The sequence below is a fragment of the Pezoporus wallicus genome, unplaced genomic scaffold, assembly GCF_028554395.1.
Source record: "Pezoporus wallicus isolate ANWC-B61680 ecotype Strahan unplaced genomic scaffold, APGP_CSIRO_Pwel_v1 contig_642, whole genome shotgun sequence".
Lineage (NCBI taxonomy): Eukaryota > Metazoa > Chordata > Aves > Psittaciformes > Psittacidae > Pezoporus > Pezoporus wallicus.
Genome location: NW_026637470.1, coordinates 2,571,905 through 2,597,310, shown reverse-complemented (window position 1 = coordinate 2,597,310; position 25,406 = coordinate 2,571,905). Strand labels below are relative to the sequence as shown.

The following is a 25,406-nucleotide window of genomic DNA, read 5'->3' as shown; positions in this document are numbered from 1 at the left end:
CACTGCTTATAGAATCATAGAATAGTTAGGGTTGGAGAGGACCTTAAGATCATCAAGTTCCAACCCCCCTGCCATGGGCAGGGACACCTCACACTAAACCATCTCACCCAAGGGTTCATCCAACCTGGCCTTGAACACTGCCAGAGATGGAGCATTCACAACCTCCCTGGGCAACCCATTCCAGTGCCTCACCACCCTAACAGGAAAGAATTTCCTCCTTATATCCAATCTAAACTTCCCCTGTTTAAGTTTTAACCCATTACCCATTGTCCTATCACTATGGTCCCTAATGAAGAGTCCCTCCCCAGCATCCCTATAGGCACTCTTCAGATACTGGAAGGCTGCTATGAGGTCTCCACGCAGCCTTCTCTTCTCCAGGCTGAACAGCCCCAACTTTCTCAACCTGTCTTCATATGGGAGGTGCTCCAGTCCCCTGATCATCCTTGTGGCCCTTCTCTGGACTTGTTCCAACTGCTTGGCTAAATTAGATTTACTTCAGGACCATGCTAAGATCAGAACTGTGCAAAAGCAAGATCTATGTATTTAAGCCTCTTAAAAAAATTAATCTTGTTGACAAAAAAGTTTAATTTGAATACAGGTATTTGCTTAACAACTTTAAAAAATCGATCATGCTGCTGATTTTTCTTCATGTTTATTTTATTTTTTTTTAACAAATTGTGCACACTTAGTTTACACAAGCACACTACAGCAGATTTCAGGTGTACATGTATTGTACTACTCTTATCCTACACTGGTGATAGCAGAGCAGCCTTCAACATGCCTCTAACATCCCATCTCTACACCAGAATAGATACCTGATTTATTTTTCCAAAGAATGCACTTGCAACATTCTTTCTATTTCATTAATCCCCTTTCACATTTTCTGCAGCAATGTCACAATGAAGATTGGCCTATATCTGATAGTATTTCACCTCTTTTGAAGAAACCTCTGTGGACTGTATATCTTAAAAATTACAGGGATAGGGGGGCAGTATTATATTTAGGTACATATTTTTATAGAAAAGTCTTTCCAGGTTCAGAATTAATGTAGCTCCAATCTTAATGAAGATGTGATCCTAAAAAAAGTAATGCATTTGTACACATAGATGATATTGTATAGCTAAAGTTTCCCATTTTCTTTTCATTCTGTCTCATAATTGAAGATATTGCAGAAAGTTGATACAGATGTTAGCCTGTCTAGCAGTCAGTCATTATTAATATATGATACTACATAGTAATATTCATTCTGAGCACTGAGGCAGGATGAAAGATTCCAAAGTTCATGCCTTTTCTTCATTAAAGGCAGAAAGACACATACTCATGGAAACAGTTTTGGGTTTCTTCATGAAAAATTTAAGTTGGAAGATCCTTAATTTTAAGCAAAGAACTTTGCAGACACGTTGAAGAAGAATTAGAAATACAGTATGTAGGACTCCTCTCATGATAAATGCAGATTCATTAGATAAGTGTGATTGATAGAAGCTTACTCATATTTGTTAAGGAGTATATCTACCTATAAGCAATGTCTTTTTTGTTCTACAGCAATTCTTCTTTTCAAGTTACCTATTTTGTTAGGTTTGGAGGGTTTTTTTTAATAGAAAAGCAAGTCAAAGGTGGAAGGCAATAGCAGCATGATGTGCATTGCATATTGAGTACAGCACTTTAACTCAAAGTATTATTCAAAAAATGAGGACTACACCATACAAATTTGGAAAAAAACCAAACATGGTAATACCTCTGTATAAATTAGAAGCTATTATTTGAGAAATACACTCAGACATCTGGAGCTTAATCCAATACAAATGAGTAGCAAAACTTAGAATATTTAGTTAATCTCCTTGTTATAGTATCTATTTTATCAATGTGTTGGAATTATAATAATGTAAGGTCTTGTTTTGTTTGGGTTTGGAGTGAAAACATGACTTTGAAGAGCAGTCTTATTAACTAACTAGCCACTGCTGAAGTGCTAAATTGTATAATTTAAAAATATTTTTTGGGGAGAAGTTTATAATAAAAAATTATTTGCATAATACATGTCTCAGTGTAAAGCTGAGTAATTTTATTTATGATAAAGTGGAAATCCATCTTTTAGATAATGTTGCAGAATAACTCATATTTGTCCATTAATTGTAGACCTACTGTCTTCATTAAATCACATTTTCAAAGAGCTGCATGGATCGCATTATGTTCTCATCCTGTAAAAAAAGAAAACAATAAACCAAAAATCATACACCATTACAAATGTAGTTGGCCAATATCTATAGTGAAATGGGGTAGAGCTAACTGTATTTTAGTTAATGCTAACATTATTTTTGAGCTTGTTTGGAGAAATGGTTAGGAGAAAAAGGCTGGTAATGGATCTGTGCTTAAATAGGTCTGTGTATATATTAATTAAACTAAAACTATTCTATCAAGAATACAATAGCATGTAAAGACAGTTAATATTTTGGAGGTTACACGTTTATATGCAGTACAAAAAAATACATATAGACAATAAATACTCAAGTAATAGTTGCTGTACCTGAAGTGTGAATCCATACATGAAATTTCTAGTCCTGTGTATCACACACAGGAGCCTTCTTGCAAATCTAGCAAATCTTGCAAATCTATTACATAGCTGGGGGTGACTCAAATAGATCTAAATGTGCATCTTTGCATGAACTGAAGGGTCAGTCAGTTCCACCACAACACTGACTCCTCAGCTACAATTTTCTGTATGCTTACACTGAAAGATGTTGACTGCTTTCCCATGCTACTTCTGCTTTCTGATTACTTTGCATTAGGTAGGTAACAAACCCTTTGACACCCAGGTTCTGCATAATGCTTTCCGATGCATCGCTGTGTACCTTGGTTTTTATCAGTAGCTAACTCAGCAAAGCAGTCAGCAAAAAATATTTTTTTTGTAAAAAAGATTTACCTTTCAGTGTATAGAATAACCCGTTTACTTGTAGTAGCCCATATTTGGTGGTGCTTTTGGATCAACAGTTGGTAGTACAATAAAATATATTCAATACAAGAGTATATTACATGCTCATTTACAATTTGCTGGTCTCCAGTGTAATAATCTTCTCTCTTAATCTGAGTGCAAACCCTTTAGTACTTGGAGAGATAATCTAGCCATCTTTAATTCCAGAGAGTGAAAAGACTGAATTTCATACACTGTTTTAGGAAGTTTCATGAAAGAGGTGTATGAAACCCCCCACTTAGGAAAGTTGTCTCATGCCATTCTCCTGTGTAAGCTGCTTGTACGTTAATGTCCCAATAACACATGTTCAGTATCCATTTCCAGGTAAATTATTCACTGTTCCGTCTAGTGGATGAATTGCTTTGTAGAAATGTCAAGTCTGAGTAATTTTCTTAATTTATATTATGAAACATGCACAGTGGGGTTTTTCTTTGATCCTGTATGTCATCTTATGTGATGTTGCTGTAAGAAGTGATTTGTGCACTATTTTATGCTCCTGAACTACCTTGTGAATTTACTGAAAGCAGTAATATGTAATTAAAAAAAAAAAAAAGATTAATGCATAAAAACCTTGTATAGGAAATTCACTGTATTGCTGGAAATTAAACTACTTTTTTTCCCCACTACACTGTTTTGAAACACCAATGCACTATTGAATATAGCTGATTAACGTAATGTTAAAGTTTGATTTAACTGAGATAATTTGTCATTTAATTATTTGCAAATGTTTTTTGGCAACTAACATTGGCAACTAAGCTCAGCAAACATGCCAAGCAAGCAACACTAATAAAGAAAGTGTTTTAAAACTTCCTAACAATTTTATATGTATCATAACTAATCATAGAGTCGTACCATAGAATGCTTTGGGTTGGAAGAGACCTTAAAGAAAGATCATCTAGTTCCAGCCCCCTCAGGGATACCTCAAAGCCCTGTCCAACCTGGCCTTCAATACTTCCAGGGATAGGACATCTACAACTTCACTGGGCAACCTGCTCCAGTGCCTCATCACCCTCACAGTGAAGAACTTCTTCCTAATCTCTTCCTATCTAATCTCTCTCATCTTAGAGCTATAACGAAACTGGGTTTTCTAAAATCAGCTCTATATTCTGGTTTGCTGTTTCTGTATGGATAGACTTCCAGTGACCTTCCTTCAGTCAAATGGGAAGCGTCTTAGCGTCTTCACAAGAAAATACGGGCTTCTATTTGGAACAAGGTGACTTTTAATAGCTTTTTATTGCGTCTTCAAAAAAAAAAAAAAAAAAGAAAAGCAGATGCTTGCATCAGAATCCTTTGGCAAGTATATCCTTCTTATTTGTCCCCTTTTTTTCAGTACATTTTTCTAAACAATTTTTTTGCCATGGATTTGTTTAACGATTCCTAACTCAAGACATTAGGAGGTGTTAATGCATATGAAAAGATAGTCCATATGACACACAAAACATGGATCAATGAACTTTGCTCGGTCAGACACAACTTTAAGTCAACATTGAAGTTTTCCTTAGTGAAGTCTGAGATGGCTTGCTTGTTTTTTTAAGGCTGGCCCAGACTGTCAGCACTGTGTATGGAATAGGTTACTCCTGCAGAAAATATCTATCCCAGGAGCCTTTTTTATTATTAAGACCTTTACATCATTCAACCTGACATTCATCTATGCACCATGCATGCCTTAGTCCTTTGCCTCTGTAGTAGTACTGCTGTAGATAGGAAGCAATGCCTGAGTCAGAGCATTTTCCGCCAGTACCAAGCTGTGAAAGGAGGAAGGTAGAGAACTGAGGAGCACCTCACCCTCAAGTTACCCAGCTACTGTTTCCCAAGACCTCTCTCTGCTGTTTGGTACCTTATCCAAAGTAGGACATAGAGCACCTGCTTTTGGGGGCTCAGTCCAGCATACCTAGGGCTGTTTTTGCTGTGGGAGCAGCTAGACTCCTAGAGTCTGAATGGCAGACTGGCATTCAAGCACATGGGTAGGGAGGGCAGAGAAATCAGGTCATACACATTCCTTGTCCAGATAGAGGGAGGACATTTTTGCTGTCTTCACTTAACTGGGGGCAAAGAGTGGTCCTTATACCCAGTGACCAGAGACGACCATGCTCAAAACCTGAATGATTTGTAAATCCCTACATAGCTGTTCAACATTCTGTGAGTGGACAGCCCGTTCTTTGTATTGGGACCGTGAATTAAGAGTCTTGAACTTGCTGTATACTTCAGACTGTACAGTGCTACTGCAGTGATAACTGTGCCAAACTAGTACTTAGCACAAAGTACTACGTACTTTATTAAAAAGGCACATGTGTGTATGAGTGGTTAAGAACACACCAGATACTCCCGATGTTGCAAAAAAATCTCAAGAACCTATTCCAGGAACCTGAAGTGAAGTCTCTGTATTCAGAGTGTGTTTGCTTTAAGAGCGAGAAGGGACACAACAGAGCATATCTGAATATCATGCACACGTGCCTTTTTTAATAAAGTACCACCAGAGCTGTCAAAGCCTAGAGAGCAGCAGATGTGCTGTGCCACTGTCCTGAACATCCTGAGTTTGATAAGCAATAGTTAATAGAACTAGCAGTGGTGTAGAGAGAGGGCCAAGTGTGATTAAGAGTGTGGGCTGGTTTCCCTGGGAAGAAAACTTGAACAATGAGTACAGCTCAGAAAAGATACTGAGTGAAGGGCAATAAGTAAGCACTATTTTACATAACATCAGAACATAGAGAAAACATAAAAATATTGCATAATAGGTCTAAAGCACAGGCAGATTTACTACAGGAAAGATCACAGGATCATTTACTTTTGCTTTTGGCATTATTAAATGCTTATGAAAGATGAGACACCTCACTCCTGGAGTGGTGTGATTCACTGCATGCTAAGGCAAGACAGGAACATGAACCTTACCTTTTTAGGTCAGCCTTGTACCTATTAAGATATTAAAAAAAGGTTTTCCTACAGCTGTGTTTTAAAAAAAAGCAGCCAATACTGTCCTTTGTGAAAAATGTAATGTGAAAAATGGCTGAAGCCATGTTAACACCCAAATCAAGTTTCTTGAAGGATTCAGCTTGAATCCTAACCCCAAATCTCATTTCTCAACCAAGTCTTGATACAAGCATGAATTACACACTTTGCAGCTCAGATGTCTTTATAGAAGACCAGGTCTTAGTAGGTAGAGAAATAAAAATTTAGGCAGTGAGATACTTTTGTATCAAAAAACATTGCCACCTTTGAAGTTAAAAGCAGGTGAAGGCAAGTGTCACAATGAGAACGTTGTCTGTCATGTAGCGGTTTAGAGAACATCTCTCTCACATATACTTTGAATACTCAGAAGAGGTAAGTAAGAAATCTAATAGACGTACGAACCTGTCGAACCACATTGGAAAAGAAGACCAGGCAATTCCTTTCTGAAGGTACTAATTTTCTTCATAAATGAATCACTCAGCCCATCACCATAATTGCTGTCATATCCAGATTAATCTGTCATTTAACTTCCAGAACTTTGCAGACTCTCAGCTGGAAAATGAATCTCTTCTCCATTTCTAATGATCACTCGGCTTTAGCAGAGCAAGAACAAGACTGACAAGCTAGAGCCAGTGCAGTAGAGCACTGCTGACAGTCAAGACATTACCCAGTATGAATTGCTAAGCGTATAAAGAATAGCCACAGAATAGTTTCATCCCCCAAAATCAGCGGATTAAAATCAAACAGAATCACTTGCTAGGCGGCTGTGCTCAGGAGAGCAACCCCAAGGAATAACTACGGAGGCATATAAAAATAGAACAATTCTAGAGCTTCTTTTCTGTTTCCTTTTCACCTTTCCCTATTACAAATTATTAAAAATCTTACCACTCACTAACTGCATTTATCTTGCTAGTCTTATTCTCTCCTGACTCTTGTCTACTACTCTCGGTATAAGAGTTAAGCAACACACAGAGGCCATATTGCTGGTCTATGTCAGCTTCATATTAATCAGTCAGCCTGGAAAAGGGATCAGTAGAACACTGTAATGATTCCTTATATTTATAACTGTTACAAATGGTGTTGGGTTTATTTGCTACATCAATTTTGATAATGTATGATTACCTTATCACTGGATCTAACATGACAATTTACAGTATTTAATAACCTCTTATCACACCAGAGTCATCATCATTATTCTGCACTATATCCTGTTTCTTGCATTTTTAACTGACAAATTAACAGTAGTTCCTTACGTTTCTGAAAATACAACTTACCTTTCCTTATAACATCTCCTGGTCTGAGTGCAGGGTAGTCTCTGAAGGGCAGAGGAGCAAAAACAGGCTGCAATTCCTGCTGCAGAAGTTTATTCTCATTCCTGGTTCTGGAGGCAAGGAGCTGCTTTCAGCAGCTCAAGGAAATTAACAGCCACCTCCATAGTATAAACACTTGCAACTGATAATCACAATCAGTTCTCACTCCCTTGCCTTGACAAAACTTGCCTGCTGTTAACTCCTGCCATCCAACACTGCAAACTCCTTGTACTCTTGCTTTTTAAGGCCTCCAGCATGTCATGATTTGCTGGTGGAGAAAACTCCTATAGATGACAAATTTTCAAGCAGTATTAATATTATTATTATTGCTATGCCTGTATGCCAATTGTAAGAGAAATGTGTTCCCCAGCACGGGCAGAAGATAGAAATAAATATTTATCTGAATGTGAAGAAACCTTCTGCCATCAAATACAAGCAAAGCACTGTTAAAGAGACCAGGGATGCGGACAGTTTTCCCTTAAGTAATGACAGCTTGCATATAGCATTTCTTCTAGAGATTCAGGACACAAATTTATTTAGATTGTTTAGTGTTTTTCTGTAATGGTGTACATACATACTCTACCTTGGGAAAATACTGCCTCTGGTTATTAGGATTACCATCACTGTCACTCCAGAAATCTGTGTAGTGCTACGATACACCTGACAGCATTAACAGATAAAAGTTCAATACTTATCACTTCGTACTTACTTTCTGGCAGCTCTCTATGAATTCATCTATGGTAACTACTCCATCTTTGTTTTTGTCCATTTTCTGTTGAGAAAGAATAAGAATGTATGTTTATCCTCCTGAAATCCTGTGTAAAACAAGTAATTTTTATTATCAGTTTTAGCTATATGTCAGCCTAAGGGATAACCAGGCCAAAATGCTGTAAAGATGTGGTAAGTGACATTGTAGAAAAAGCATAAGGAGCTTATTGTTGAAAAAGCAAGGTGTGATGTGTAGATCTGAGAGATGTGGGACAGAACCACAGAGAAGAATAAGGATTATAAAATCGGTAGGATATATATACCTGCTAACAGAGCTGGTTTTTGGCTCTATGTTACGCAACCCACCTGGAAAAACGTTTCCACGTGTTGTCTAGGTGCATCTTCCTTGAGAACAGGATAGGTGCATTTTCCCATCATATCATATATTGCTTTCATGATATCAAGCATTTCCTGGAGAAAAAACAATATGTCTGTGTAACGTAAGGTGCATTGTAGATACTGCTTTAACACAGACCACAAAAATTATTTTAGGATTTACATTTTAGAATAAAATTTTGAGATTGTGCCTGTTATTTTATATCTGAACAGCTTCAAGGAGGAGCTACTATGTTACTATGTTCCTAGAAATTCTAGCATGTTTGTTCAGTTTTCATAGACATACTTCTTAAATACATGCAGATGTATAATTTTGATTTTAAATGGATTGTGGGAAGAATCTCCTGAGGTCTTGTTAAGAAAACTAAACAGAAGAAGTTCTGTAACACCAAGTGAATGGTCAAAGCACATCAGCTTCTTACAACTGAGTTTTTCATAAAGAAAACAGAAACACCCATGCATACACTTGCGCATAAGAAGAGTCTTCCTTTCACATCAAAAGCTTTGAATTTTGTTAACAGAATGGCTTGTAAAAAATAGAATAATTATAAAAACAAGTCTTCTGCCAGTATGCTGTGAAATTATTCTATAGATCACCCTTTTGTAATAATTATGATTTTTCTAAAAGTGTAAAATTATAAGTGTAATATTTACATAAAGACCCACTTTGAAAAAAGTTCTATTTTTGTGTGTCTTAAACCATGACATTATGAAAGCACTTATTCGGTCCCACTGTAATTTAAGTACGTTTGAATCTTTCCAGAATAAAAGATGTAGAAATCTTTTGATATAAATTTTGTTTCAAATAAAAATTTTTAGACATAGATTCATAAAATGAGTAACAATTATGGCCCAGGTACTTTTTCTGTCCAAATAGCCTACCAGACTAATTTACTCTAGTCACTCTATGTGCAAGTACATAGGCATAAGTTGAAGCCAAACATTTCTGTACCTGAAGAACCTGACCTTTTACATTTTATGTGAAGATTTCCCCTTTTCAATTTTTATATATGCTTTCAAAATGAGAAAATTGCTTTATTTTTAGCATGTCTAGTTTCATAATATGTTTATTTGTTAATCTGTCTAATCTGACAGTGAAGCCATTCTTCTTTGCAAACAAGATTTACATATACAACCTCTATTTTCAGTGATTAGTGTAAAAAGTAGGCCTTACCTCTTTAGTTATATATCCATCCTTATTTATATCATACAAATTGAAAGCCCACTTCAGTTTCTCTTGTACTGTCCCTCGGAGTAAAATTGAGAGACCCATAACAAAATCCTAAATAGACAAGAGGTCTTGGTCAGTTTGGAACTGAGCAGTTTTTCACAAACACCCAGAAATCCATAACAGTACACTTCTCAGAAGCACAGGTGTCTGGAAAAATGGGTTGTTTCTATTTTTTTTTCCTTCACAGTAAGTCTTAAGGATTGCTGTTTTTTCAAATAATTAACAATCTGAGCACTGTTTGCCACACTCATAATAAGTAAATTAATTTTCTATAAAATAAGCCATAATTTTCTGTTAGTGGATTTATCCTCTGAAATGCCTCACATAAGCAGTTCCTCAACTTAATACCAGGGAAAAGCAATTCCCATGGTTTAATGGCCCAAAAAATAGCTCAAGTGGCAGTTAGAATAAGCACAGGAGACCAATTTTGGGAGAACTACTTACTAAGGAACATTAAATTCTTGTTAAATCTATACCTTGTTGGAAGTGGAATATGTGGTCCCAGACCTCTTAGATGAATCTGTTTCAGCCAACATCTGAAATTTCATGTATGCTACAGTACCCCTCAATACTTAAAACTTTTATTGCAGGTTTTATAGGGAGTAATATTTACGATGTGTATAATCTTAAAGCTTTTGTGACCCACCAAAGCTCTATTATTGTAGAGCTATTCCACAGAAATAAATCAGAAGACTTTTGACATTATATATAGGTTATAGATTTTTGTTTCATAATTAATACTCTTTAGACAGCACAAAACTTATCTACATTTAGTAAGCATCTTCCAGATGGGGGAAGATATCAACTGGGATATGCCATCACCTGTCTTCTGTATTTCTTAGCATATTAACTTTTTTTAAACAATGTTTTCTTTCCTATCTTCTCCCCCTTTTCCATTTGATAAGCTTGTAAACCCATAAATCTGTGAAACTCTCCCCATAATAGGTTGAGCAGAATATGGCAAGAGTTTATATTTAAGTGTACACTTCTATGCCATTGCTTAAGACATACAAGATGTTTTAGAGTAACATTAAAACGGACACAACAAAAGCTGAAAAAATTCTTACTGGCACCAGCAAAGTTTATGCACTTCCTTAAAACAGTAACAATGGAAAAGACTGCACTGAGGTTAGACACCAATTACAAAGGTCTGATGTACTTCACAGTCAAGTATACCCAATAAAGTGACGCATACACAGATATCATGGCCTCTAGTAGGGACAGACAGCTCCTTTGACAGCTTCAGGCTTCTTAACAATTCAAGTGGTTTGCTCAGCCTGTCATTGGTATATGTGCCCTTTGGGGTAAATGGATACATGAATCTTGAAAGAGTTTTTTGCTCAACTTGTCTACATCTCAATGACTAATTGAGGGTCACAGGCTTAAATCTCCAAAAGCTCTTTAACAATGTACTATTAAGTATTAAAATGTTCAAAAAGTTCAGAACAGATTTGATCACCTTACAGCATTGGCAATTAACCTTTTTAATTCAGTACTATGTCTTTGAATCTTTTCTGCACTGTTTCACATTCTTGATGTGGCTTTTCCTGAAGTCCTTACCAACAGTCTGCAGTAACTTTATTTCCTTAGAGTATTATAGTTCAGAACTCTGAATTATTTTTTTAATTTCGTACCAGCAACATTTTTGCACTTATTCTACTTGAACCATATATATTTTTCTTTTTTTTTTCTTTCTTATTATTATATTTTTCTTTCTTATTATTTCTGTTTTTTCCTTTCTTTTGCATCACTGCATCACCTGTAAGTTAGCTGTCTTCCTGGCATCATTTGTATCCCCATTTGCAAAGCTGCCCTTCTATCATAGGTTTTGAAAACCATGCATAAACCCCCTTGAACTTATGCTGTTTTGCATGATGCTGACTGTCCTTATAAAAGGTGAGACAACTCAAAAACCTTCCAGGTGTGTGCTCTAAACATTGCAAGAATGGGTCATCTCCTTTCATGTTGCACCAACAATGCTTGAGAGTCATATATAGTTCAGTTCAGAAGCACTGACTTCATCTGAGTGTTGTACAGGAGCCATCTCAGGAAAAACAGAAAGGATTTATGATAAGAGCTGGGGTAACTTTTCTATGTACTTAATTTCATGCAATTGAAAAATACAGAAATAAAATCATATAGAAGCAGAAAATCTGATTCAATTGACATAGGCAAAATCCACAGGGTATTTTGGACTAGATCCTCAAAGGGAAAAATGCTCTGCATAGTGGAAGGCAATGTGTATGTCAGGAGCAATATACCTATGCTAGCTGTTAAGTGAGTAATCCACTGCAGAACGCTGTAGTAAAGCAATGGTGTTGGGGGTAGCAGCTAAGCTCAGAGAATGTCTGTCTATATGCTTGTTACCATCAACTCAGTGATGCACGAATCAGGCACACCATTTAGAAGGCAGCATGAACCTAACTCCCCATTACAGTATCAGAGTAGCCAGATGTACTTTCATTTCTGGTTTAGACAACTCTTCAATAGGAACTGTAGTGGTAGTACACGGGGTAACAGATCCAAACTTAAACAGCGGAAGTTTAGATTAGATATAAGGAGGAAGTTCTTTCCTGTCAGGGTGGTGAGGCACTGGAATGGATTGATCAAGGATGTTGTGAACATCCCATTCCTGGCAGTGTTCATAGTTGGGGTTGAACAGAGCCTTGGCTGGAATGGTTTAGTGTGAGGTGTCTCTACCCATGGCAGGGGGGTTGGAACTATGTGATCTTAAGGTCCTTTCCAACCCTAACTATTCTGTGATTCTATCCTATGATTGAATGATTCTAACTGATTCTGGAGAGAGGAATTCTACTTATAGAGCTTATTTATTTTTTAAATAAGATTCTCAGTACTTCTTAGATACTTACATGCCTTAAAGATGCCAACATTGTCTATCGAGAGGGACAGTCTTGCTCAGCTGAGCACCTGATGAGCATGCTAATACCTATGAAGACCTCCATTAAATGCCAAACTCTCCTATGCTTAACTGTGATTCTGCAAGAAAGGGGGATGTCTCACTGAAGGGTGACAGCCTCACCTATACCGGAGGCTCTTAGTGCTCAGTATCACAACCTGCTCATATTTCCGTTCTGCACTACAGCTGTATAGAGCCTCTGGTTGTCATTTGGGATTGACTTGTATTTGTTTGGGTTGTTTTTCTAGGAGTGATTAATTATCTCTTAGAAAGGTTGTTGATGACTTTCTGATTACTTTATCAAATATTTGGGGAAAGCTAGTTCATTAATAAATTAATTAACAAGCTTAATAGTATGCTGTCCATATACCTATAGGAAAGCTTAAAATTATTTCACCTGATCCTCCGTTCAATACCAGATGTAGGTAGGCAAGCACCTAAATCAATTTTTGGATTTAGACCTTGGGATTTTGGAAAGGCACCAAGTGATGAATGTCAGTCCCACAAGTGGTAGAGCCCTGGCATGCACAAAACAAAGAGTAGGAGCTGCTGTTAAGAGGAAATATATTTCTTTGTAGCTACAGCTGGAATTAAAATGCTTATGAGATCACTATTAGCTCATTTCCTACATGACATGAACAGGACTTTTTGCATTGAACACAGAGAACTGCACTTGTAAACCTCATGAAGTTCAACAAGACCAAGTGCAAGGCCCCGCACCAGGGTCAAGGCAATCTCAAGAACAAACACAGGCTGAGCAGAGAATGGATTAAGAGCAGCCATGAGGAGAAAGACTTGGGGATGATGGATGACAGAGAGCTCAGCATGAGCTGGCAGCGTTCGCTTGCAGCACAGAAAGCCAACCACATACTGGGCTGCATCAAAAGGATCATGACCAGCAGGTTGAAGGAGGTGATCCTGCCCCTCTACTCTCATGAGACCCCACTTGGAGTACTGCATTCAGGTCTGGGGCCACAACAAAAGAAGGATGTGGACCTGCTGGACTGAGTCCAAAGAAGGGGCAAGAAGATGATAAAAGAGCTGGAGCACCTCTCCTATGGAGACAGGCTGAGAGAGCTGGGCTTGTTCAGTCTGGAGAAGGCTCTGGGATGATCTTAGAGCAGCTTCCAGAGCCTAAAAGGGACCTACTGGAAGGGATTTTTTACAAGGGCATGAAGGGACAGAAAAAGGGGAATGGCTTTAAGCTGACAGAAGGGGGATTTAGATTAGATATTAGGAAAAAATTCTTCACTGTGAGGGTGGTGAGGCACTGGCACAGGTTGCACAGAGAAGCTGTAGAAGCCCCATCCCTGGCAGTGTTCAAGGCCAGGTAGGACAGGGCTTTGAGCAACCTGGTGTAGTGGAAGGTGTCTCTGCCCATGGCAGCGGGAGTGGAACTGGATGATCTTTAGGGTCCCTTCCAATGCAAACCATTCTAACTATTCATTAAATTGCTATCCTCATGTTACTGCCTTGCAGACAATGACTGTTTATCACTGTACTGAAATATCAAAGTTGTGTTTGATTAAGATCTGAACTGTCCTATTGAACTGAGTTAACATGCTTGTTAATTTGTTAATTAATGCAAAATTCTCAGGTAACAATTGAGGAATAGAATCATAGACTCATAGAATAGTTAGGGTTGGAAAGGACCTTAAGATCATCTAGTTCCAACCCCCCTGCCGTGGGCAGGGACACCTCACACTAAACCATGTCACCCAAGGCTCTGTCCAACCTGGCCTTGAACACTGCCAGGGATGGAGCATTCACAACCTCCCTGGGCAACCCATTCCAGTGCCTCACCACACTAACAGGAAAGAACTTCCTCCTTATATCCAATCTAAACTTCCCCTGGTTAAGTTTGAACCCATTATCCCTTGTCCTGTCACTACAGTCCCTAATGAAGAGTCCCTCCCCAGCATCCTTATAGGCCCCCTTCAGATACTGGAAGGCTGCTATGAGGTCTCCAAGCAGCCTTCTCTTCTCCAGGCTGAACAGCCCCAACTTCCTCAGCCGATCTTCATACGGGAGGTGCTCCAGTCCCCTGATCATCCTCGTGGCCCTCCTCTGGACTTGTTCCAACAGTTCCATGTCCTTTTTATGTTGAGGACACCAGAACTGCACACAATACTCCAAGTGAGGTCTCACGAGAGCAGAGTAGAGGGGCAGGATCACCTCCTTCGACCTGCTGGTCAGGCTCCTTTTGATGCAGCCCAGGATATGGTTGGCTTTCTGGGCTGCGAGCACACACTGCTGGCCCACGTTCATTTTCTCATCGACTAGCACCCCCAAGTCCTTCTCCACAAGGCTGCTCTGAATCTCTTCTCTGCCCAACCTGTAGCTGTGCCTGGGATTGCTCTGATCCAGGTGTAGGACCTTGCACTTGTCATGGTTAAACTTCATAAGGCTGGCATCAGCCCACCTCACAAGCGTGTCAAGGTCCCTCTGGATGGCATTCCTTCCCTCCAGCGTATCAACTGAACCACACAGCTTGGTGTCATCGGCAAACTTGCTGAGAGCGCACTCAATCCCACTGTCCATGTCAGCGACGAAGATGTTGAACAAGAGCAGTCCCAACACCGATCCCTGAGGGACACCACTCGTTACTGGTCTCCAGCTGGACATTGAGCCATTGACCACAACTCTTTGCCTACAGCCATCCAGCCAGTTCTTTATCCACCGAGTGGTCCATCCATCAAATTGATGTCTCTCCAATTTAGAGACAAGGATGTCGTGTGGGACAGTGTTGAATGCTTTGCACAAGTCCAGGTAGATGACATCTACCGTACCGTCCTTCCAACAGATGTCAGGGTGGTTGAAGTCCCCCATGAGAACAAGGGCCTGTGAGCATGAGGCTTTTCCTACCTGTCTATAGAGTGCTTAATCCACAGGTTCTCCTTGATCAGGTAGTTTGTAACAGATCCCCACAGTAATGTCTCCCATAGGTATATTCCCTTTAACCCTGACCCACAAACTCTCTATTACTCTCTGAATAAAGGAATCAGAAAATCCTTTGCTAAATTCTTTGCTAAGAATTCACTTTTGGAGAAACAAATGTAAGTTTGATTTTGTTTAAAAGTGTCAAAAACCTTTAAACATCTCCATTGCATTTGGGCACAGCTTTGCAGTTTAAGGCACTGACAGTGGGATTACTGAGTGACCTTCCCCTCATCAAGATCACATTCAGAATACCCTTAACCTGCAGGTACAACAAACTAAACTGATTTGGATATTTGCATGTAGTTGTAATATGCTTTACATTTGAGTATTGAAGTTAATTAGCCTCAATTTTCCTGGCTCTATAAATAGACTTGAGGGCCAGGTCTTTGTTTTGGTTCAGTTATAGAATTCATGCAGCAAGTGAAAACTTTGCTGTCACATCTCTCTCTGTCTGATTAAAAAAGTTCACTAATAAGCCAAAAGACCCCTTCAATGGCTGGGTCCCTAGGTTGTCTGAAATTTTCTCACTGATGTTAAAAGCAAAGCTAGTTGGCATAACTAATTTTGGAAATAAATTGGTGTCAAAATTGATACAAGTATGGGATATGGAGATATAGGTTCAAGCAGTTTCATGAGTTTATTTTTTATGCTACATAAAATGCTTCAGTTGGAGGGACTGACTCTTATCAGAGCATATAGAGATTTAGGGATGACAAAACTCTTAAGGACATAGCAATCTCACTAGGCAATCTCATCCAATGATGGCATGTGTTTAAGTTGTCCTAAAGTCTAACTCTTCATTGCTGATGATTGAAAATTTGAGGAAAAAAGAGCAAAAAGCTGGAACAAATTCTCCCTTTTTTCTTCCCCACAACCCCAGTTACCACTGCTTCATTAGAAAAATGAGAGTGCAACACCAAAAATGTCATTCTTACCTACATTCTTTCAGTACCATTTCAGTTTTTCATATCCTTTTTACATAGAAGAGAGCATTTTCCATCATCAGTTGTTATATTAAATCGCATTTACTCCTACAGTTTGATGCAGAAAGTAAATTGGGATGATTATTTATTCCCCAAATTTTCAAATCACTCTCTCTTTCTACCTTTTGTGCTGTTTAGTTGGTTGTTTGGGATTTTTTGGTAGGGGTTTGTGTTTTTTTTTCTAATAGAAATTAGAAAACTAGAGTGCAGATTGGCATACAAAGAATATGGCACAGTTGCACCTGTGATAAAAAGGAGCAGGAAAAAAATGATGGTTGTATGTTTTGCATTTCACAATATCTACTTTCACATTTAGCACCTGTTTTCACATGATTAGAAAAGAACCTTAACGTTTCTAATGTAAGAAGGATGCTTTAATGTCATATAGTTTGTAAGTCTAATGTTGCAACATGGTACAAGGACACAGAAGCAAGAGTATTTTGATGGCAGTAGAGTTATGCTGGTTTCACAATTAGTGCAAATAATAGCAAAGCCTGTATCACTCTTTTGAGTCTATATTGAACAAAAGTAAGCTGGAAATCTGTTTTGTCAACGACAAAAACCCCACTGCTTCTTTTATTTTCCTGGTTTGTTTTATTCCAAAGCCTTTTTTGTACACAGACCTGCACTTTCGAGATATTCAAATCCCTTAGAAAGGGATTCGTATTTACGGCATTTCTTAAAGCTTTCTATCTGAGATACAAATGTCAACAAATTGTTCAGGAAAGAGACAAAAGCTTCTTTTATTCTCATTATTCTTAATGTTAACAGCAGAAATACTTCTAAAATACTGATGCTGAAAATGTTTTCTCTCATTACTTCTGCTTTTGCTGATTTAACTAGAAAGATTCCTTGTAGAAATAGCTTATGGAGAGAAGATGTGAATAAAACCTCCATTCCTGTTTCTACCTTCACACAGAGCCCATTGATTCCAGCTGCCCATGAAACATGTAGAAAGTGTTCTTGTTTTTCTAAATAAATGCAAATAACCCCCCACAAAACGATCTGGTTATGGTCCCATCTGAAGTATAGATTCCCAATTGCAATGCACCTATCTGCTTGGCGAGGCATCTCCTTCTATATTGCATGAATAATAAAGCAATGCAAATGTTTTTTAAAAAGTTCTGGCAGACCTCACATCATCGTTCACTCAAGTAAATCATAAAAACACATATAGGACATATGAACATATTTAAAGTGGGTGTATTTATGACAATCCAGTCTCAAGTTGTAAGGATATAATTTGTCCATTATAAACAAAACAAAGGAAAACATGACAAAGCAAACATACACTTTTGCAAATGAACCAAGACTATTTAATTCTATCCCTCAAAATAATGGCTCCCTCACAGTGTTTTGTACACCGTGCTTTAATCAAAACTATTGCAGCGGGTTGCCTTTTTACCATATTGCATTGATGACCTCAGCTTTAGCAGGGAAGGGCAGAATTTTGAAAACAGATTAGGTAGTTCAACAGAGGAAGAATGAATTTGAAACTCTTGTGCTTTTAAATACATTTGCTTTAAAGCTGTTTTTCTGTAGAACCTTCTCCTGGAAAATAATGCAGTATGTGAGCAATCGTATTTTGGCTGAGTCATCCTCATAACATTAGTTGTAGTTAAGAGTCCTTCTCACCTTGCAGAAGCAGGGAGGATGATAAGGATTATTTTATGTAACTTGTTTATAAATGGGGTTACAGATTTATAAAAGTATTACATAGCAGTATGGTTTGAGTTGCCATTTAGGGATATACAATTATAATAAATAATTACTTTTGTTAATACTTTGGAAAAACTTGAAATCTGAGTCATATAAGCTAAATTTTTAACATAGTAAAAGCTACGAAATAGAACTTAATTACAAAGCATGGCAAAATATTCAATTACAGAGAAAGAAGTAACAGCATCACTTACCTCAAAACTTACAGATCCATTGTGATCAGTGTCAAATGCATTAAACAGAAAATGTGCATAAGTTGTGGAATCTATAATTTAAAACAGTAAAAATAATTCATAGTAAGCACATCTTATCTGAACAAATAGCAAAGTCACATTACTGTAATCTGAAGCAACCTGTCTTAATGGCAAAGCTACCTTACCAGTTAAATGACTGTGATGGGGTCTATCTCACCTGTTAAAAAAGAAAAATGTGTTCATTTGCTCACTTTAAATGAGGGAAGCAGACGTCATCTGCACATCTGGCATATCGGTTTTACTACTTAGAAGACAGGCCTGTCAGCCAGGTTGAAGTTGAGCTTGTCAGAAAGCTGCTGCTGTGCTTGCCTCATATGCTCAATTACAGGTGAGATAAAATCCTGTCCAGAGAAGCAGATTCTTAAAGCTGGTTTGCTGCTTAATTCCCATAAACATTTTTTAAGGGCTAGCTACTTAAAAACCTTGGAAAAACTGGCTATGACTAAGTGAAGTGGTCAATAAGACTCTGAATGATGACCTTAAACAAGTGATCTCTTCACTATTTTACTTTACTTTTCAAGCATACTGACCGGTGCATATTGACTCATTTTCGAAACACAAGACTCTATACAAACACCCGTAGTACGAGGAACAAGAGGAATAAGAGATGTGGGCATGTCCACAGGGGTATGATATAACAGGCATCACAGAAACATGGTGGGATGGCACCTATGACTGGAGTGTTGGAATGGAAGGTTACAGGCCTTTTAGAAAAGACAGGCCTGGCAGGCAGGGAAGGGGAGTTGCCCTTTGTGTTAGGGATAGGCTGGAGAGTATGGAACTCTGTCTGGGGACAGGTGAGCAGTCCACAGAGAGTTTGTGGGTCAGGGTTAAAGGGAATATAGCTATGGGAGACATTACTGTGGGGATCTGTTACAGACTGCCTGATCAAGAGGACTCTGTGGATGAAGCACTCTATAGACAGATAGGAAAAGCCTCACACTCGCAGGCCCTTGTTCTCATGGGGGACTTCAACCACCCTGGCATCTGTTGGAAGGACGGTATGGCCCAGCACAAGCAATCCAGGAGGTTCCTCGATTGTGTGGAAGACAACTTCCTTCTGCAAGTAATAGAGGAGCCGACAAGGAGAGATGCCATGCTTGACCTCGTGCTCACCAACAGGGAAGGGCTTGTTGGAAATGTGATGCTCCAGAGCAGCCTTGGATGCAGTGATCATGATATGCTCGAATTTGAGATCCTCAGGACAGTGAGAAGAGCGTGCAGCAAGCTCACTGCCCTGGACTTCAGAAGAGCAGACTTTGGCCTCTCCAGGAACCTCCTTAGGAAGGTTCCATGGAATATAGCCCTAGAGGGCAGGGGGGCCCAAGACTGTTGGTTGATATTCAAGGATCACCTGCTACAAGCTCAGGAGTGTTGCATCCCAAGCAGAAGGAAGTGCAGCAGGAGGGCCAGGAGACCTACTTGGGTGGATAAGGAGCTCCTGAGGAAAATTCAGATGAAAAAAGAGGCTTCTAAAAAGTGGAAGCAAGGACACGTGGCATGGGAAGTATTCAGGGATGGTGTCTGGGAAGCTAGGGACCAGGTTAGGAAAGCTAAGGCCCAGTTAGAATTAAACTTGGCTAGGGATGTTAAAGATAACAGGAAGTGATTCTACAGGTACATAGAAAATAAAAAACAGACTAAGGAGAATGTAGGCCCCCTCAGGAAGATCTCAGGAGAACTGGCCACACAGGATTTGGAGAAGGCTGAGTTTCTGAATGACTTCTTTGCCTCAGTCTTCACTGGCAAATACTCTGACTGCACCATCCAAGTCTTAGATGGTAGATGCAGGGATAGTGAAAATGAAGACCTTGCGCCCACTGTAGGAGAGGATCTGGTTCAAGACCATCTTAAAAAACCTGAACGTGCACAAATCCATGGGACCCAATGAAATCCATACTCAGGTCCTGAAGGAGCTGGCAAATAAAGTTGCTAAGCCATATTTGAAAATTCATGGCAGTCAGGTGAAGTTCATGATGACTGGAAAAAGGGAAATATAACCCCCATTTTCAAGAAGGGGAAAATGGAATGACCCAGGGATTACAGAGCAGTCAGTCTCACCTCTGTGCCTGGCAAAATCTTGGAGCAGATTCTCCTGGAAGGCATGCTAAGGCACATGAAAAACAACAAGGTGCTTGGTGACAGGCAGCATGACTTCACTAAGGGGAAATCCTGCCTGACCAATTTGGTGGCTTTCTATGATGGGGCTACAGAACTGATGGACAGGGGTAGAGCAGTTGATGTCATCTACCTGGACTTGTGCAAAGCATTCGAGACTGTCCCACATGACATCCTTGTCTCTAAATTGGAGCGACATCAATTTGATGGATGGACCACTCGGTGGATAAAGAACTGACTGGATGGCTGTAGGCAAAGAGTTGTGGTCAGTGGCTCAATGTCCAGCTGGAGACCAGTAACGAGTGGTGTCCCTCAGGGATCGGTGTTGGGACTGCTCTTGTTCAACATCTTTGTCACTGACATGGACAGTGGGATTGAGTGCGCCCTCAGCAAGTTTGCCGATGACACCAAGCTGTGTGGTTCGGTTGATAAGCTGGAGGGAAGGAATGCCATCCAGAGGGACCTTGACACGCTTGTGAGGTGGGCTGATGCCAGCCTGATGAAGTTTAACCATGACAAGTGCAAGGTCCTGCACCTGGATCAGAGCAATCCCAGGCACAGCTACAGGTTGGGCAGAGAAGAGATTCAGAGCAGCCTTGTGGAGAAGGACTTTGGGGTGCTGGTTGATGAGAAAATGAATATGAGCAGGCAGTGTGTGCTCGCAGCCCAGAAAGCCAACTGTATTCTGGGCTGCATCAAAGTAGCGTGACCAGCAGGTCGAAGGAGGTGATCCTGCCCCTCTACTCTGCTCTTGTGAGACCTCACGTGGAGTATTGTGTGCAGTTCTGGTGTCCTCAACATAAAAAGGACATGGAACTGTTGGAATAAGTCCAGAGGAGGGCCACGAGGATGATCAGGGGACTGGAGCACCTCCTGTATGAAGACAGGCTGAGAAATTTGGAGCTGTTCAGCCTGGAGAAGAGAAGGCTGCGTGGAGACCTCATAGCAGCCTTCCAGTATCTGAAGGGGGCCTATAAGGATGCTGGGGAGGGACTCTTCATTAGGGACTGTAGTGACAGGACAAGGGGTAATGGGTTCAAACTTAAACAGTTTAGATTGGATATAAGGAGGAAATTCTTTCCTGTTAGGGTGGTGAGGCACTGGAATGGGTTGCCCAGGGAGGCTGTGAATGCTCCATCTCTGGCAGTGTTCAAGGCCCATTTGGACGAACCCTTGGGTGACATGGTTTAGTGTGAGGTGTCCCTGCCCACGGCAGGGGGGTTGGAACTAGATGATCTTAAGGTTCTTTCCAACCCTAACTATTCTGATTCTGTGATTCTAAGACAGCATGAATATAAATTTGTCAAACCTCTAAGTTTTCACAGAGATCTAGCTTTGCATTTTCTTCCAACAGCCACAACCTGCTCCAGGAGATACCTAGCAAAGAGAGAACTCCAGAGGCTGTGCTGCTGATGTGAGCTACTGGGGTTTTGGGAAGTCAGGTTTCTTCAGTGTCTTTTCCCTGTCTTAAAACCTATGCAAATTAATGTAGGCTAAGGTATAGTTTACTTTTAATAGTTATTACTTTCCTCCTTCTACTTCGTGTATTTACATTAATTTTAGTTTAATTAACAATGACCTCACAAACTTTTAATAAAAGGAGAGTGTTACGAAATCTGAGTCCCCCTTGTATGACAAAACCTTTCACATCATCAGTTCTGAGAAGCCTTTTGCTGTTTTCTTGGCACTAAGCCATTTTAACTTTCATATTAATCCTGAAAACTTTTATTTGTCACAGCCCAAAATATTGTTTTGAATTAAACAGTGATAGTCTTGGGTCACTCACCTGAAATGGCACCTTGACCCCAAGGAACCAAATATACCAAACCTGAAAACTCTGTACTTCACAGAGTCAGAATTGATATTAGTAAGTAATGTTTCTGGTCTTACTTTATTAATTTAATATCATGTGAAATAGCTACAACAAGAAAAAACTCAGAAACCTTTAAACCTTGTGTCTGTTAATCTATTTACAGAGAATTAAAAAAAAAAACAAACGCCAAAACCAAAACACTGTGGAAGGTGTTGAGACATTCATTCATTCATTCATTCATTCATTCATTCATTCATTCATTCATTCATGTATCCTGTTATAAGTGTAATTGCTTAAGCATAGCCTAGGAGATAAATTCATACCTTAACAGAAAAAATGAAAACGTGCTGACTTCAATTTATATTTAGGATTTTTATAGTTATATTTTCTACATCTACTGAGACTTCTGTTGCGCAACAGAATATATTATGCAAACCATCCTGAGGGAAAATGCATATTACAGTGGTATAATTACTTTAAACTGAATTTTAAATAGCTTCCCAGTCTCTTGGTATTTATTTCTTACAAACAAGTGGAATATTCCTAATTATTTTCTGTAGATTTACAGAAAACACATAGGTTATCACAAAGATTTTCTACTGTTTGTTGCCCATACGTGTTACATGTCCTTTTTTGTATGACGGTATATGAAAAGAAGTCCCAGTTGAAGAATCTTTTCTTTCTAGTAACCCTTTTTTAAAATTGAAAAAGAGATATTTTTCAGGGTTTGTTCAGGCAATTCTGGTCTGAAATTTTACCTCCAAAAGCACAGAAGTATGATGTACACTAGTCTTTAATTAGAGCCACTTAATGTAATTCCCTTCTGCCTCCACCCCACTAAATCTTGAACATTAATCATATTAGACAAAAGCTTAACTTTTTAAACAAAATATGTTTTCTTTGCAGAGTTATGATATCATAACTGGTAGGCTAAATTGATATTTTGACAGGTTGAGACAGGAACAGATATTAAATCAGATTTCCTTTGAAATACACCATTAAATCATTTTAAACATCAGAGAAAAAATGGTAGTCATTATACATCCAAACCTAGGTCTTATCAAACCCTGGACATAATCTGTTCTGTTCATAACATGAAGGAGGAGTGCAATAATTAGTCAGTGTGTGGATTCTTATCTACAACTCGCCCAGCCAAAGAACAAATCCCAAGTTATATTGCAGGTAATCCACTGCATGAATGCAGGGGGCCTATTCACCTGTATGGCAATGGGTTTGTAAAAAGAAGTTATTGGAGTGCCTTTCTGTCATGGAAAGCCACTTACAAATCTACTTCTTCTTTTACTGCAATCCAGTGTACCTCCTTTTTTGTGCTTGTTCTTTTTCTATTCCTCCTGTACTTTGTCCTAGATCGTCTTGAAAGTTGCTTGATGAAGTGATTTGCTGGTTGTCATTGGAAAATTTCTTTTTGATGACTGTTTGGTCACCCTGAATCTTAAAATCTTACCCAACATCATTCTGTTTGCTCAGATACGAGTTGTTACAATGACAGATCATATTGTATCTGGTTTGTATCTGGTTTACATAGGCATTTGGTATCCAGTCTGGTTGCTTAACTAGACACTTAAATATGATGATCTCACCCTGTTGTGATAAAATACAGACAGTCAATTGGGTTTTGAATATACCTTGGCTAATGTGAGGAACAAAGAATAGGCTTTGGCTCCCATACCTCTCAGAAAATGGCAAAGTCAACACAGGCACCTACAAAACAGCATAAAACCTACACAAAACAGATCCAATCTTCATGGGTGCACAGAAATTAAAGGATTACTGATGTGAGCTGTTATTCTTCCAAGAAGACTCAGCTCTTCTGCTGTTTGCACTGAATATTTTTCCTGAAATTTTGAGTAAAACTACATTAGGTTTTCACATTTGTTTGTGCTGTCTCTATGTACCACTAGGGATGCATGCCCTTGTGTGGAGGCCATGGAGGAGGGGGAGGAGAAGGGGACAACTTTTGATTGTCACTTCCCAGTACTCTTCATTGAGATCTCTGAAAACGCTTTATTATAAAAGCTAAAAATGCTATTATGAGTGCAGAACAGCATACTATTATTGATGAGTGAATTATCTGTATTTGGTACTTTTCTACCCTGCTAAAAATCTAATTTTTCATTGTATTTTACTGAAGTTAAATGAAGCAAGAAGAAACAGGTTTTTATTTTTCCCTTTTCCATTTTATTTTTAGGAAAGTGTAGCTCCCTTGTTGCAAAGAGAGTAATGTCACTGCTGAAACTCCAATGAACTGTGTAACCATGTATTGTCACTGCTATTAAGAAGCCACAAGCTTTATAAGGTGCTTGTCCCAGGACAGAGGCTCGTCAGCTTGCAGCCATGTTTCCTGTGGGTTAGCTGTGACAACAATCTCTCAAATTGATTGGGTTTCTTAGTCTCATTGATTTTAGTTCTGTGGTGCAACTACAGCTTTACACATGTAACAGTAATAGGCAGTTATTCTATGTAGAAGCAGGCATTCATGACTAACATAATGATGCAGTGAAGAACTTTTTGCCCCACACACCAACACAGACCTTAAGCAGCTGAGGGATGGGATTTAGCACAGAGGAGAGCAGGTGTGTGATGAGAGGGCTCAGGACAAAGACTGGCACTAGGAGCCCCACAGCTACAGACAACTCAGTCAGTTAAAGAAATGTGGGTATGGAGATGAACAAAACTGGTTTTAGGGGTAGCAATGCAAAGAAATAGTATCTAACACATGTAAAAATCACCACCTATAGTCAGACTTGAGTGTAATGTGGAGCTGCAAACAAATGGAGAAATATAAAGGCTTAAAAACACGTCAGCAAGCATGTAGAAATGACCCCAGGTGAATCCTGTGAGGAAGCTGAAAGCACCAACGTGAACATCGTATTCCTCCTGCAGAAGGACTCCAAATGCCGACAGTCCACTGCAGTCCCCACCTTCTCCTCCACATGATGCCACTGCCCTAAAGGCCCAGAGCAGCAGTGGAAGGGTGAGCATTAGCACCAGAAAAAGGGGTAGAAACTAAGAATTGAGTATATATCAATTTCAATTACATTAATATTCTTTCTGTAACAATTAGGTCTAGACTAGAAGATTAGGC

General features: G+C 39.1%; 1 protein-coding gene across 9 annotated transcripts in view; it reads right to left on the bottom strand.

The window, feature by feature from the left end:
• Nucleotides 1–2,030: 2,030 nt before the first annotated feature.
• KCNIP4 (potassium voltage-gated channel interacting protein 4) overlaps nucleotides 2,031–25,406 on the bottom strand; it is a 434,877-nt gene continuing 411,501 nt past the window's right edge. For all 9 annotated transcript variants that reach the window (XM_057405630.1, XM_057405637.1, XM_057405633.1 and 6 more), the window contains 5 exons: nucleotides 18,310–18,380; nucleotides 9,500–9,607; nucleotides 8,296–8,400; nucleotides 7,931–7,993; nucleotides 2,031–2,195 (listed from right to left, as the gene is read on the bottom strand). In XM_057405630.1, the coding sequence (XP_057261613.1) occupies nucleotides 2,148–2,195; nucleotides 7,931–7,993; nucleotides 8,296–8,400; nucleotides 9,500–9,607; nucleotides 18,310–18,380 (395 nt within the window). In that variant the 3' untranslated portion in view covers nucleotides 2,031–2,147. The remainder of the gene's footprint in view (nucleotides 2,196–7,930; nucleotides 7,994–8,295; nucleotides 8,401–9,499; nucleotides 9,608–18,309; nucleotides 18,381–25,406) is intronic.